The 10948-nt window shown below is 39.0% G+C and overlaps 1 protein-coding gene and 1 non-coding gene across 5 annotated transcripts in view; both read left to right on the plus strand.

Annotated features, from left to right (window-relative positions):
* The window catches only part of Bicral (BICRA like chromatin remodeling complex associated protein), a 78382-nt gene that overhangs the window by 58549 nt on the left and 8885 nt on the right, over positions 1-10948 (plus strand). For all 4 annotated transcript variants that reach the window (XM_048805327.1, XM_048805326.1, XM_015487740.2 and 1 more), the window contains 5 exons: positions 4080-4185; positions 5073-5173; positions 7334-7395; positions 7925-8070; positions 9725-9819. In XM_048805327.1, coding sequence (XP_048661284.1) covers positions 4080-4185; positions 5073-5173; positions 7334-7395; positions 7925-8070; positions 9725-9819 — 510 coding nt within the window. The remainder of the gene's footprint in view (positions 1-4079; positions 4186-5072; positions 5174-7333; positions 7396-7924; positions 8071-9724; positions 9820-10948) is intronic.
* LOC125617540 lies at positions 7128-7234 on the plus strand. Its single transcript, XR_007348582.1, has one exon. It is a non-coding gene; the product is annotated as a U6 spliceosomal RNA (small nuclear RNA).

Consider the following 10948-nt stretch of genomic DNA (forward strand, 5'->3'; position numbering starts at 1 on the left):
TTTTTTTTTTTTTTTTTTTTTTTTTTACTTTAGAAAGAGTTTATTGGGCTGGGGTTGTGGCTCAGAGGTAGATCATTCACCTAGCACGTACAAGACCCTAGGTTCGATTCTCAGTACCACATAAAAATAAATAAAATAAATAAAGGTATTGTGTCCAACTACAACTAAAAAATAAACATTAAAAAAAGAAATGTCTTTATTATCCTAAAATGAGGAATATATATATACTTAAGTAGTTTTTATATTTGTGAAGGGGAAAAAAATTCTTTTTTCTTTTTGAAGTACTAGGGATTGAACAAACCAGATCAATTCCCACTGAGTTACATCCCCTTTTTACTTTTTATTTTGAGACAGAGTCTCATTAAGTTACTGAGGCTGGCCTCAAACTTGCCAGTAGCCTCAGCCTCCCAAGTAGTTGTGATTACAGGCATGTGCTACCATTCCGGGGAAGAAATGTATTTCAAGAGCAAGTTTTCTCTAAAAGTTCATGAAATCAAGATGATGACAAATTTTATTTCTGGAAAAGATAGTTCGCTGGAGCAACTTAAAATTTGGGGAAATGGGAAGAAATTGATGGCTTCTGGGGAAGTTGGGGCTGGGAGGAGGCACAGATCCCTGTGACTTATGCCTCAGTGATATTCATTTATTTCTATTTAACAGCCCTTTACTGTGTGCCTACCATGGTGCCAGGGCCTGCTCTGGGATATGACAGTGAACAAGACAGACCCAAGTCCTGCCTTCATAAGAGGACTGAGAGTGAACAGTTCACCAGTGAAATTCTATAGGCAGTATAGACCTGACAGCAGAGCTTTCTAAACATACTGTCCTGGTCCATCAAGGAGATTCCAATGTAGGAGACAGACCAAGATCCCCAGTAGATGATGATTACTGCCACCATAGCCCTACCAGTGCCACCCGCAGCCTCTGCCTCACAGTGTAACAATTGGAATGAGTATTCTAGTCCCAAGGAAAGGGGTACAGTCCAGCCATGGCAGTAGTTAGAAGATGAAAATGCACCAGTATCGATGTTCAGTACCCACACAAGCAGACAAGGAGATTTTAAAAACACTTATCCCGAAACATACTCCGAGAGGAATCATCCTGGTTTTTTTTGTTGTTGTTGTTGTTAATATTTATTTTTTAGTTGTAGTTGGACACAATAACTTATTTAATTTATTTATTTATGGTGCTGAGGATTGAACCCAGGGCCTCACACATGCTAGGAGGGTGCTTGGCCACTGAGCCACAACCCCAGCCCCTCATCTTGTTTTTTTGTTTTGTTTTGTTTTATTTTGTTTTTTGTACTGGGGATTGAACTTGGGCACTCAACCACTGAGTCACATCCCCAGCCCTATTTTGTATTTTATTTAGAGACAGGGTCTCACTGAGTTGACTAGAGTCTTGCCACTGCTACAGCTGGCTTTGACCTTGCAATCCTTTAGCCTCCTGAGCCGCTGGGATTATAGGCTTGTGCCACCTCGCCAGACTCATCCTATTTTAATAGGCTGTACACTACTGTATAAAAATATCCTCAAATGATAGAAAATTCTTAGGCTTTGATGCTAGATTATTCTTTTGTTTTCTTTTAAACTTTTGTATTCTGAAATAGGAAACACTTAGAAAAATGCATAAAACATAAAGGCATTAGGTTGGGGATGTGGCTGTGGCACAGTGGTAGAATGCTTGCCTTGCCAACAGCCTGACCTTGGGTTTAATCCCCAGCACCACAAAAACAACCAAACAAAAAAGCATAAAAGATAGTTAAATAATTATAGAGCAAATACCCCTGGAAAGCACCACTCAGCTCAAGAAAGTGGATACAGCCAGGCGCAGTGGTACACACCTATAATTCTAGGAACTCGAGAGTTTGAGAAAAAAGGATAGCAAGCTTCCGGGCAGCCTCAGCAATTTAGTGAGACCCTGTCTCAAAATAAAAAATAAAAAGGGCTGGGAATATAGTTTAGTGGTAAAGCGTCCCTGAGTTTAATCCCAGTACAAAAGAAAGAAAAAGAAAGGGGAAGGAAGGATTTTTTTCTTTCCAGCCTCAGTCCTCCTGGCTTTTGTGGAGATCTTGTGTTTGCTTTTCTTGCAGTTGTACTACATGTTCATGCAGGGGTTTTGTTTCATTTGGTTTTGGTAATCAGGAGTCATTCCAGGTCGTATCTGATAAATTAGGTGAGAGATGAAGCTGCCTAATACCATTTTTATCAAAAAATAATGTAATAATATAAGCTAGGCATGGTGTGGTGCACACCTATAATTTCAGCAACTAGGAGGCAGGAGGATTGCAAGTTCAAGGCCAGCCTTAGCAACTTAATAAGACCCTCTCTCAAAAAAAAAAAAAAAAACACTAAGGATGTAGCTCAGTGGTACAATACCCCTTGGCTTAATGTCCATTACAAAAGAAGGGAGGAGGTCTTTGCTCTAAAGTCATGAGGATGACTTTCTTCTATTCAATATGAACCAGCCATTGAAAGAAATTCCTAATCTTTGTGCAATGGCAAAACACTGTAAGGACTTTTGGTCATTTGAGCATATTAATTCTGGTTCATTTATTTGTCTTTTGATCTCATTTTTTTTTTTTCAGAATCCCACCAGCCTTGCCCTGGTAAACTTTATTTTTCTACCTTTTACCTGGTTAGGTGTTTCTTCAAGGTGATCCTCAGTGTTCGTGACCTGGACATATTTGTGGGAAGGGCATATGGCCTTCTATAATAGGGGTGTCCTCCAGATGGAGAGATTCCCTGTAGCAAAAGGTGAGGGATCTTCTAGGGGAAATGCAGTGGAAACTGGAAGGTTTTGACATTGACCTTTCCATTTGTGGTTTTCTTCCCAAGAATTTGTTGATTATCTGCTTAGGGTAGTATAGATTTGTTCTTCCTTGTCAATGGAAGAATGAAAAAAGTGATTATTTGTGACTCTTTAATGATCTCCTCTAGTCTTGCTTGGGTAATGTCAGAATCTTTCCCATTTTTATATTAGAAAATAAAACCAAATGAATAATTAATTGTTTGAACAGAAATGATAACACAAGTAGACCACAGCCAGGGTGGCTCTGTGTGAGCGCCCACATGTGAATGGAGAGTGAAAACCTTTTGCTTGAGCCAAGATCATTAATTTAAGCCCCCTGTGGGGATGGTCAGACTAAACTCTAGATCCACTGATAGAATTTATAGAATTTATAATATGAAACCAAAGAAAAGCTCTGAAAAACCAACTGTCCTATGAAGTAGTAGTGTCACAGCTAAGTGAAGTTTGATGGTACTTTTAAAATCTTTTGTCTTCTTATTTAAGAATGCATTATAAACTGAGCTTGGTAGCACATTCCTGTAATCCCAGTTGAGACAGGAGGATCAAAAGTTAGAGACCAGCCTTGGCCCCTTAGCAAGACCCTTTTTCAAAAAGTAAAAAGATCTGGGAGAGGGCTGGGATTGTGGCTCAGTGGCAGAGTGCTTGCCTCACATATGTGAAGCACTGGGTTCAACACCACATAAAAATAAATAAATAAATAAAAGTATTGTGCCCATGTACAACTAAAAAAAAAATAAAAAGATCTGGGGAAGCTTTGTCCCCTGTGTCCAATCCCAAGTACCCTCAAAAAAATGCATTGTAAAGAAACATACTTTTTTTTTTTTTTTTAAGAACTAAAAGGAACTTATTAGTTTTTAAATACCATCCAGCTCAGTGGTACAGCACTTACCTAGCATGCATAAGGCCCTGGGTTTGATCCTCAGTACAGGAAAAAAAAATTTTATTTATATCATCTAGTTCATCTCCCATGAACTTGTTGCCTCCAAACACAACAAACAGTAGTCCCAGGTGTAAAAGATAGTCTGGTGTCAACTCAGCATTCTCTCTGAATGGTGTTGAGAAAATTCAGTGTGCCTATAGATTTTAGAGGATGCACTTTGCAAACTTCTCCCAATGTGATAAGAGAATAATGGTTTTAGTTATGTTTTGTTATATAATCTTAAAGTGGTGGCAGGTAGGCATTAAGAGACTTGTTTGGCATCTTAAGTAATCTATTAAAACTTTTAATAATGAAATTAATCTTTCCATCTTGGTTATATGTTTCACAGGCTCAGAAAAAATGTTTGAATCAGACCTCCCCCATGTCCACTTCCAAGACTGCAGACGGCCTGAGACAAACACAGATCCCTGGGCTCTTGAGCACAGCACTGCCAGGTCAGGAGCCTTTTTAAGCTCTCTGCAGGCCGTCCCTGTCCTCCCAACTCCAGGGGACACTCTCCCCTGCCTTGTTCTGCATGAAATCTTTGACTGAATCTCACCTCCACTCTGATTATTCCTTTTTTTCTATATCCATTCCACAACGAAATCTGGTATTATTTGGCACATGTGACTTTGTGATTATACTCATGTTGCTTATATACATTTAGAATCCTCCCCCTTCCCAAAAGTAAAAATACTGTGGGTTATATCTGCCATTTTTTCTAAGGCTTTGAACACCTGTAACTACTCAATTAATACTAAAAAAGGAATGAAAGTTTGAGCATTCCTAGTCAGTTCCTTCTTTGGAACTCCTTAAGTTTTATTTTGGGGTTCTGAAGTACTTAAGGCCTATTTCTCAGATCATAGATAATGTGAAGTTATAGTGTTTATAGCTCCTGTTTATTACCGTTGGTTTAATTAGTTAGATTTATTACTTAAATAGGCTTTACCAACCCTAATCTCTGCCTCTAAATTTTGTGAATAAATATACCACCCTACTCCCTTCATGAATCCACAATAAAGAAATTCCTTTCAGCCAGGTGTGGTGGTGCACACCTATAATCCCAGTGACTCAGGAGGCTGAGGCAAGGGGAGCTCACGTCCAGAGCCAGCCTCAGCAATTTAGCATGACCCTGTGTCAAAATTTGAAAAATAAAAAGGGCTGGGGGTATAGCTCAGTGGTAGAGCACCTCCGAGTTCAATCCCCAGTATAACACACACACACACAAACAGGACTCCCTTTCAGAATGTGTGATCACCTGCATATGCTGGGCTGTAGGACTATACAGAGGACCTGACTTAACATTTCTGTTGAACATTATCTTCTGTATTAATTCCAATAGGACAGGATTCTGGAAACAAAGTTGTGCCGGCATCTTTAGGAACTGCACAGCCACAACAGGAAAAAGCAGTTGGATCATCTCCTGGCCAGCCAGCTGTGCAGGTAGAAAACTATTTGCATAGCTCCTTCTTCATAATTTGCATAACTGAACATTAGTGTGGTTGTGACATCTGGTTTGTGGTTACTATCCTGCATTGTGTGCACAGCCAGCCTGCCCCTATATGTCACACAGTGTGGTCACTGAAGACCTTCCTGGTGGGCCATGCTTGGTTACATTTATGTTTCTAACATTAATGTGTCTAGTGTATTTCTGACATGTTCACAATGCTTCATGAATCCATCATTTCCTCATCAATTAATACCAGCGGGGACTTTGGGTGTAGCTCAGGGGTAGAGCACATGCTAAATGTGTGCAAATGCGTGTTAATCCCTAGTAGCACAAAAAGAAAAGAAAACACACATATACCCATCATCAAATCAAAGCAGATCTGTTTTTAGTGTACTGAGAGGGTTTTTTTTGTTTGTTTGGTTGGTTGGTTATTTTTTCTTTTTTGCAGTATTAAGGATGTAAGCTCTTTCTCCATCCCTTTTTATTTTTTATTTTGAGACAGAGTCTCAGTGAGTTACTCTTCCTGGCCTCAAATTTACAATCCTCCTGCCTCAGCCTCCTAAATCACTGGAATTATAGGTATGCACCAATGCACCCTGCTGAGAGATTTTTTTTTTTTGTAGTAATAAACAGACATGTACGAAGTAGGCAGTCCCTTTAGTCTTTTAAATCTAAAACATTTCAAACCAAAGAAGGAAAAAAAATGTTTTTTGTCTTCAGCTTTACTATGGCCTTCATTCCATCTGCATGAAGTTTACCAATTAATAGTTTGATAAAACTTGCTGCAGTCTAGGTCTGCCCTGGAATACCCAGTAAAGGATCTGTTGATTTCTCAGGTTCTCACATAAGGTGTCTTGTTTCCTTAATGATGTAAGAAATGTCTATTATACCTCAACTTCTTGTAACAGGAGCTTCAAAGTGTTTGCTCCCTCGTTTACCACTGAGAAAATGGATTAAGTAGTATCTACTGAGTTTTCAGGTGTTCATGATATTGGCACCCAAACACATTTCTTCCAAAATATAAAGATGCTTTTTGTAGAAGAAGTTTGAGTGTTTAGGCTTTGAAGTACATACCGAGCCAAGCAGGATGGCAGGTGTCTGTAGTCCCAGCTCTACTTGGAAGGCTGAGGTGGAGGATCACTTGAACCCAGAAGTTCAAGGTCTGACTAGGCAACAAAGCAAGACCTCATTTCTTAAAAAAAAAAAAAAAAGTACAAACTGAGTTCTTTCTAAGGAACTGACAGTACAGCTTTCTTTCTATACTCCTAAGAGAGTACAGCTTTGCTACATGGAGTTTGTGGACTTGTTTATTTTGTATTGTAGCAGGGCACATTCTGGAGCCTTACAATATGCTCTTCTTCTTCTTCTTCTTCTTTTTTTTTTTTTTTTTAATGTTAAATACAATGACAGGATTGTAAGGATGAAAAATTCAGTCAACAACTGCCTTGGGATAAGAAAAGTTCTGCCATGATATTAGCAAAGGTAGAGGGAAATTTACACTAAGATGCACCACTTCCTACAGAACACCTCTTGGCACTTCCTGAATGAGTAGGATTAGCAATCTAAACAAATCATGTTTCCAGAGGCAACAGCAACAGATAAAATTTAAAGGGATCATTAAAATAACATTTATAAGACTCGTAACAATTCTTAAACTCTTATTAAAACCACAAAGAAAAAACAACTCTTTGTTTATGAATTTCATAAAGGACTGAATATGCAACTGACATCTGCTAGTGATGATCTGGTAATCTGGTATGTGCAATTTGTCCAGTTTGTTTTTATTATGTTTTCTAACTGTAAGAGATCATTAAAGGCAAAGCTGTTTTCTAACTGTAAGAGATCATTAAAGGCAAAGCCTATATGATGTTGTACACAGAAAAAAAATGGTCATCGTGGGCCATACTACTACAACATGCTCTTAATAGGTAATTGAAAAATATTTGAGTGCTCGCTTTGGCAGCATATATAGTAAAATTGGAACGATACAGAGAAGATTAGCATGGCCTCTGTGCAAGGATGACATGCAAATTCTTGAAGTGTTCCATATGAAAAGAAAAGAAAAATATTTGAAACAGTGAACTTTATGTGTATCTGTATTCTGCTTCTTTTTTCTACAAAAGGGAATAATAAGAGGTGTTTTTTATCTCTAGGTGGACGGTCATTCAGGAGGACAAAAAAGGCCTGCTGCAAAACAGCTAACTAAAGGAGCTTTGTGAGTCACCTTTGGAAATGACAAATTAAATTTTAACATTTCTCCAGGTTCCTAACCTTCAATATATATACCACAGAAGTCAGGTTATTATGATTAGTTTCTTAGCCTTTTGAAAAAGTACTTTGAAAATCTTTTTCTGCACTTTGATTTGTAGCTTGAGCGTACTTACTGTTTGCTCTCTGTTCTTAAGGAGAAAAGTACTTTGTCTCTTTAGAGATAGGAAGTCTCTGAGGAGAAGCACAATTTGATAAGTTTCTGCATTTAAAAGCATGAGTTTATTTGGTCAGTAGTCAATGTGGCCAAAATCTCTGTGAGTGCCCACATGCAAATGGATGGTGGAGACACTGCTTCTGAGGTCAGGGTCATAGCAGTGATACACAAAGTATAAAACTGAAGAAAAAACCTGCTGAGCTATGAAAATAGTATTCCTGTATATCTTATTTTCTTTGCATGCAAATAAGCACCATGATTAGATTTGATATTCAGACATGTTTGACATGATATCAACACTGGCATTTCTCTCTTAAAGCATTCTTCAGCAGTTACAGAGGGACCAAGCCCATGCTGTGACACCTGACAAAAGCCAGTTCCGATCACTGAGTGATGCAGTGCAGAGACTGCTCTCCTACCATGTGTGCCAGGGCTCCATGCCCACCGAGGAAGACCTGAGGAAAGGTAAACAGGCTGCAGCCCTTAGAGGGCCACCCTGACACCAGGTGCCCTCCCATGCTACCCACAGAAGAGCAAGAGCTACATCACCCCCAGCTGGTAGACAAGTTGTTATTTTTCATCACAGGCCTACCTGTTCCCTTTGTACTCAATTTATCAGGCCATGTGTAGGGCTGTGACTTATTCTTCCCAATAATCTATGAAGGGGATCCCAAAATACCATGGTATTTTATTGATACACTGGGGAGCAGTGAATTGAAAGCATTGTTTAGGCTGCTGACTGCACATGGGATGGTCTTGGACTAAATCACACTTGAGCTTAGTCCTTGCCCTTAGTTGTGTCACCAGTTCTATTAACTAGATAGCGACTTTAACCCCTACCTGAAGCATTCCCTAAGGTCCCACAGTGACTCTAGAGCATTGGCCAAACTTCAGGAAACTTGACAAAAATGTTAAGGATCAGGGCCCATTCTCCCAACCTAGAACTCAGCCCATTTTGTTGCCTGGCCCTGCTGCCTCTCCCAGTTGTGACTTAGTTCTATCCCTCCTTCCCACCCCCACTGCCAAGCCCTGACTTGTCCTCTACCACTCTAGTTTCTTCTTCAACTGCCACAAGTTTTGCTCTTCCTGGTGGGATCTCTGATAGCAGAGTACAGTGACCTCTGTCAGTCCACTGAGTGCTTCCCTGGGAGATCTAGGGAATAGGATGAAGATCCAGCATTAAACAGAGATGACTCTGAGAAGAAGGGTAAATTAGGAAATGTAAAGCCTTTGGAGACTGAAAGATAAAAGAACAGAACTACAGAGATCATACCTGCAATGTGTCATGGAATAGATTGTATCTTTGTATTAACCTGGTCTGCCCAGCACAGACAGCTGGATTTCATCATTCCTACTGTTTTAGTTTTACCCACTGTTGGAAAGGAGTGCAGGTTTAGGTCATCTAAACTAGCAGATCATTATCTGTTCACTGATATTTGTTCCTGGTCTCTTATGTGGTTTTATTTGTAGGTGATATTTAAAGGTATTTTGTTTTGGTTTCCTAATTAAAGTTGAAATAAGCTATATTAACATGAGTTTCCATGACCACATCGGCAGTGAGGGAAAACAGTACAGAAGCATGATGCTTATCAAGGAAAAGTTAATCTAAGGAAAGATTGCCACAGACATGCACTGTTTGAATAATGGAAGAGTAGTGTATTTCGGTCTTAAGAAATAAAAGTCTTAGGGCCTGGGATGTAGTTCAGTGGTAGAGCATTTGCCTAGTATGTGTGAGGCCCTAGGTTCTATCTTCAGCACTGCCCAAAAAATAAGTGAAATAAAGACTGAGTGGTGGCAGATGCAGTGGTACATGCCTATAATCCCACTTGGGTGGCTGAGGCAGGAGGATCACAAGTTTAAGGCCAGCTGGGGTAACTTGCAAGACCCTGTCTCAAAATTTAAAAATGAAACAAAAAATTAAAAATAAATAAAAAATAAAAAGTTATGGGTGTGCAGCTCAGTGGTAGAGTGCCCCTGAATTCAATCCCCAGTACCATTAAAAAAAAAAAAAAAAAAGACCTAGTGGTTGAATTACACTCTCTTACTATTTCCTTTCTCTCTCTCTCTCTCATTTCCTCTCTCTCTCTCTCTCTCTCTCTTTTTTTCTCTCTTTTTAAAGTGGACAGTGAATTTGAAACAGTTGCCACTCAGCTCCTAAAGAGGACCCAAGCTATGCTTAACAAATACAGATGCCTGCTCCTAGAAGACGCCATGGTAAAAGTTGTGCTACCAAGCACATTTGTTTTTACAGCTCCACAGGTCACAGCTACTAAATCAGAGAGAAAATGTTCAAGGAATTACATTTTCAAAACATAGTTTAAAAAACACAGGTATTTAAGATTGTAGAAAAATTCACACTTACCCATTAATACAAATGACAACATCCAATATTTGCTGAACTATACATGGTGGATCAGTACCATTTTCTTGTTTAACAAATAAGGAGTCATTATGTTAAGTGAAATAAGTCATGCACAGAAAAACAAGTACTGCGTGGTCCCACTCATATGTGGAATCTAAGTTGATCTCAGAGCTAAGTTTAGAGTAGAATGGTAGATACCAGAGGCTAGTGAGAATAGTGGGGAAGAAGACAGGGAAGAGGTTGATAGATGGGTTCTAAGCTGCAATTAAGAGTATGAAATTCTAGTGTGCTGCTGTACAGTAGGGTGACTAAGAGTGATTATATGCTATATATCTCACAAAGCTAAAAGAGCGGTGTGCAGTGGCACACACCTATGATCCAGCTACCTTGAAGACTGAGGCATTTTAGTAAGACCTGTCTCTAAATAATAAATAATTAGGGCTGGTATGTGAAGTTTAGTGCCCCTGGGTTCAGTCTCCAGTGCCACAAAAAGAGGGAAGAAAATTGAGAATAAAGGATTTTTGAGTATTTTCACCATAAAGAAGAGATAAATGTTTAAAGAGATAATATTTAATGTGATCACACAATGTATGTATATATTAAGACATCACATAGATTTCAATTAACATATGATTTTTATTTATGTATCAGTTAAAAATTAATTTGTTTAATTACCAGAAATACAGCTTTGGTAAAGTAACTCCCCCAAGATCACATAGATAGTAAGTTTGCAGAATCATGAGCAAAAGCTGGGCGCAGTGGCATATGCCTGTAATCCCAGCAACTCTGGGGGCTGAGGCAGGAGGATCATGAGTTCAAAGCCAGCCTCAGCAACTTAGCAAGGCCCTAAGCAGCTTAGCAAGACCTTGTCTCAAAATATTTTTTAAAAAGCGGGCTTGGGGATGTGGCTTAGAGGTTAAGCATCCTGGGTTCAATTCCCAGTACACAAAAAAAAAAAAAAAAAAAAAAAAAAAAAAAAAA

The sequence above is a fragment of the Marmota marmota genome, unplaced genomic scaffold (genome assembly GCF_001458135.2).
Source record: "Marmota marmota marmota unplaced genomic scaffold, marMar, whole genome shotgun sequence".
NCBI lineage: Eukaryota > Metazoa > Chordata > Mammalia > Rodentia > Sciuridae > Marmota > Marmota marmota.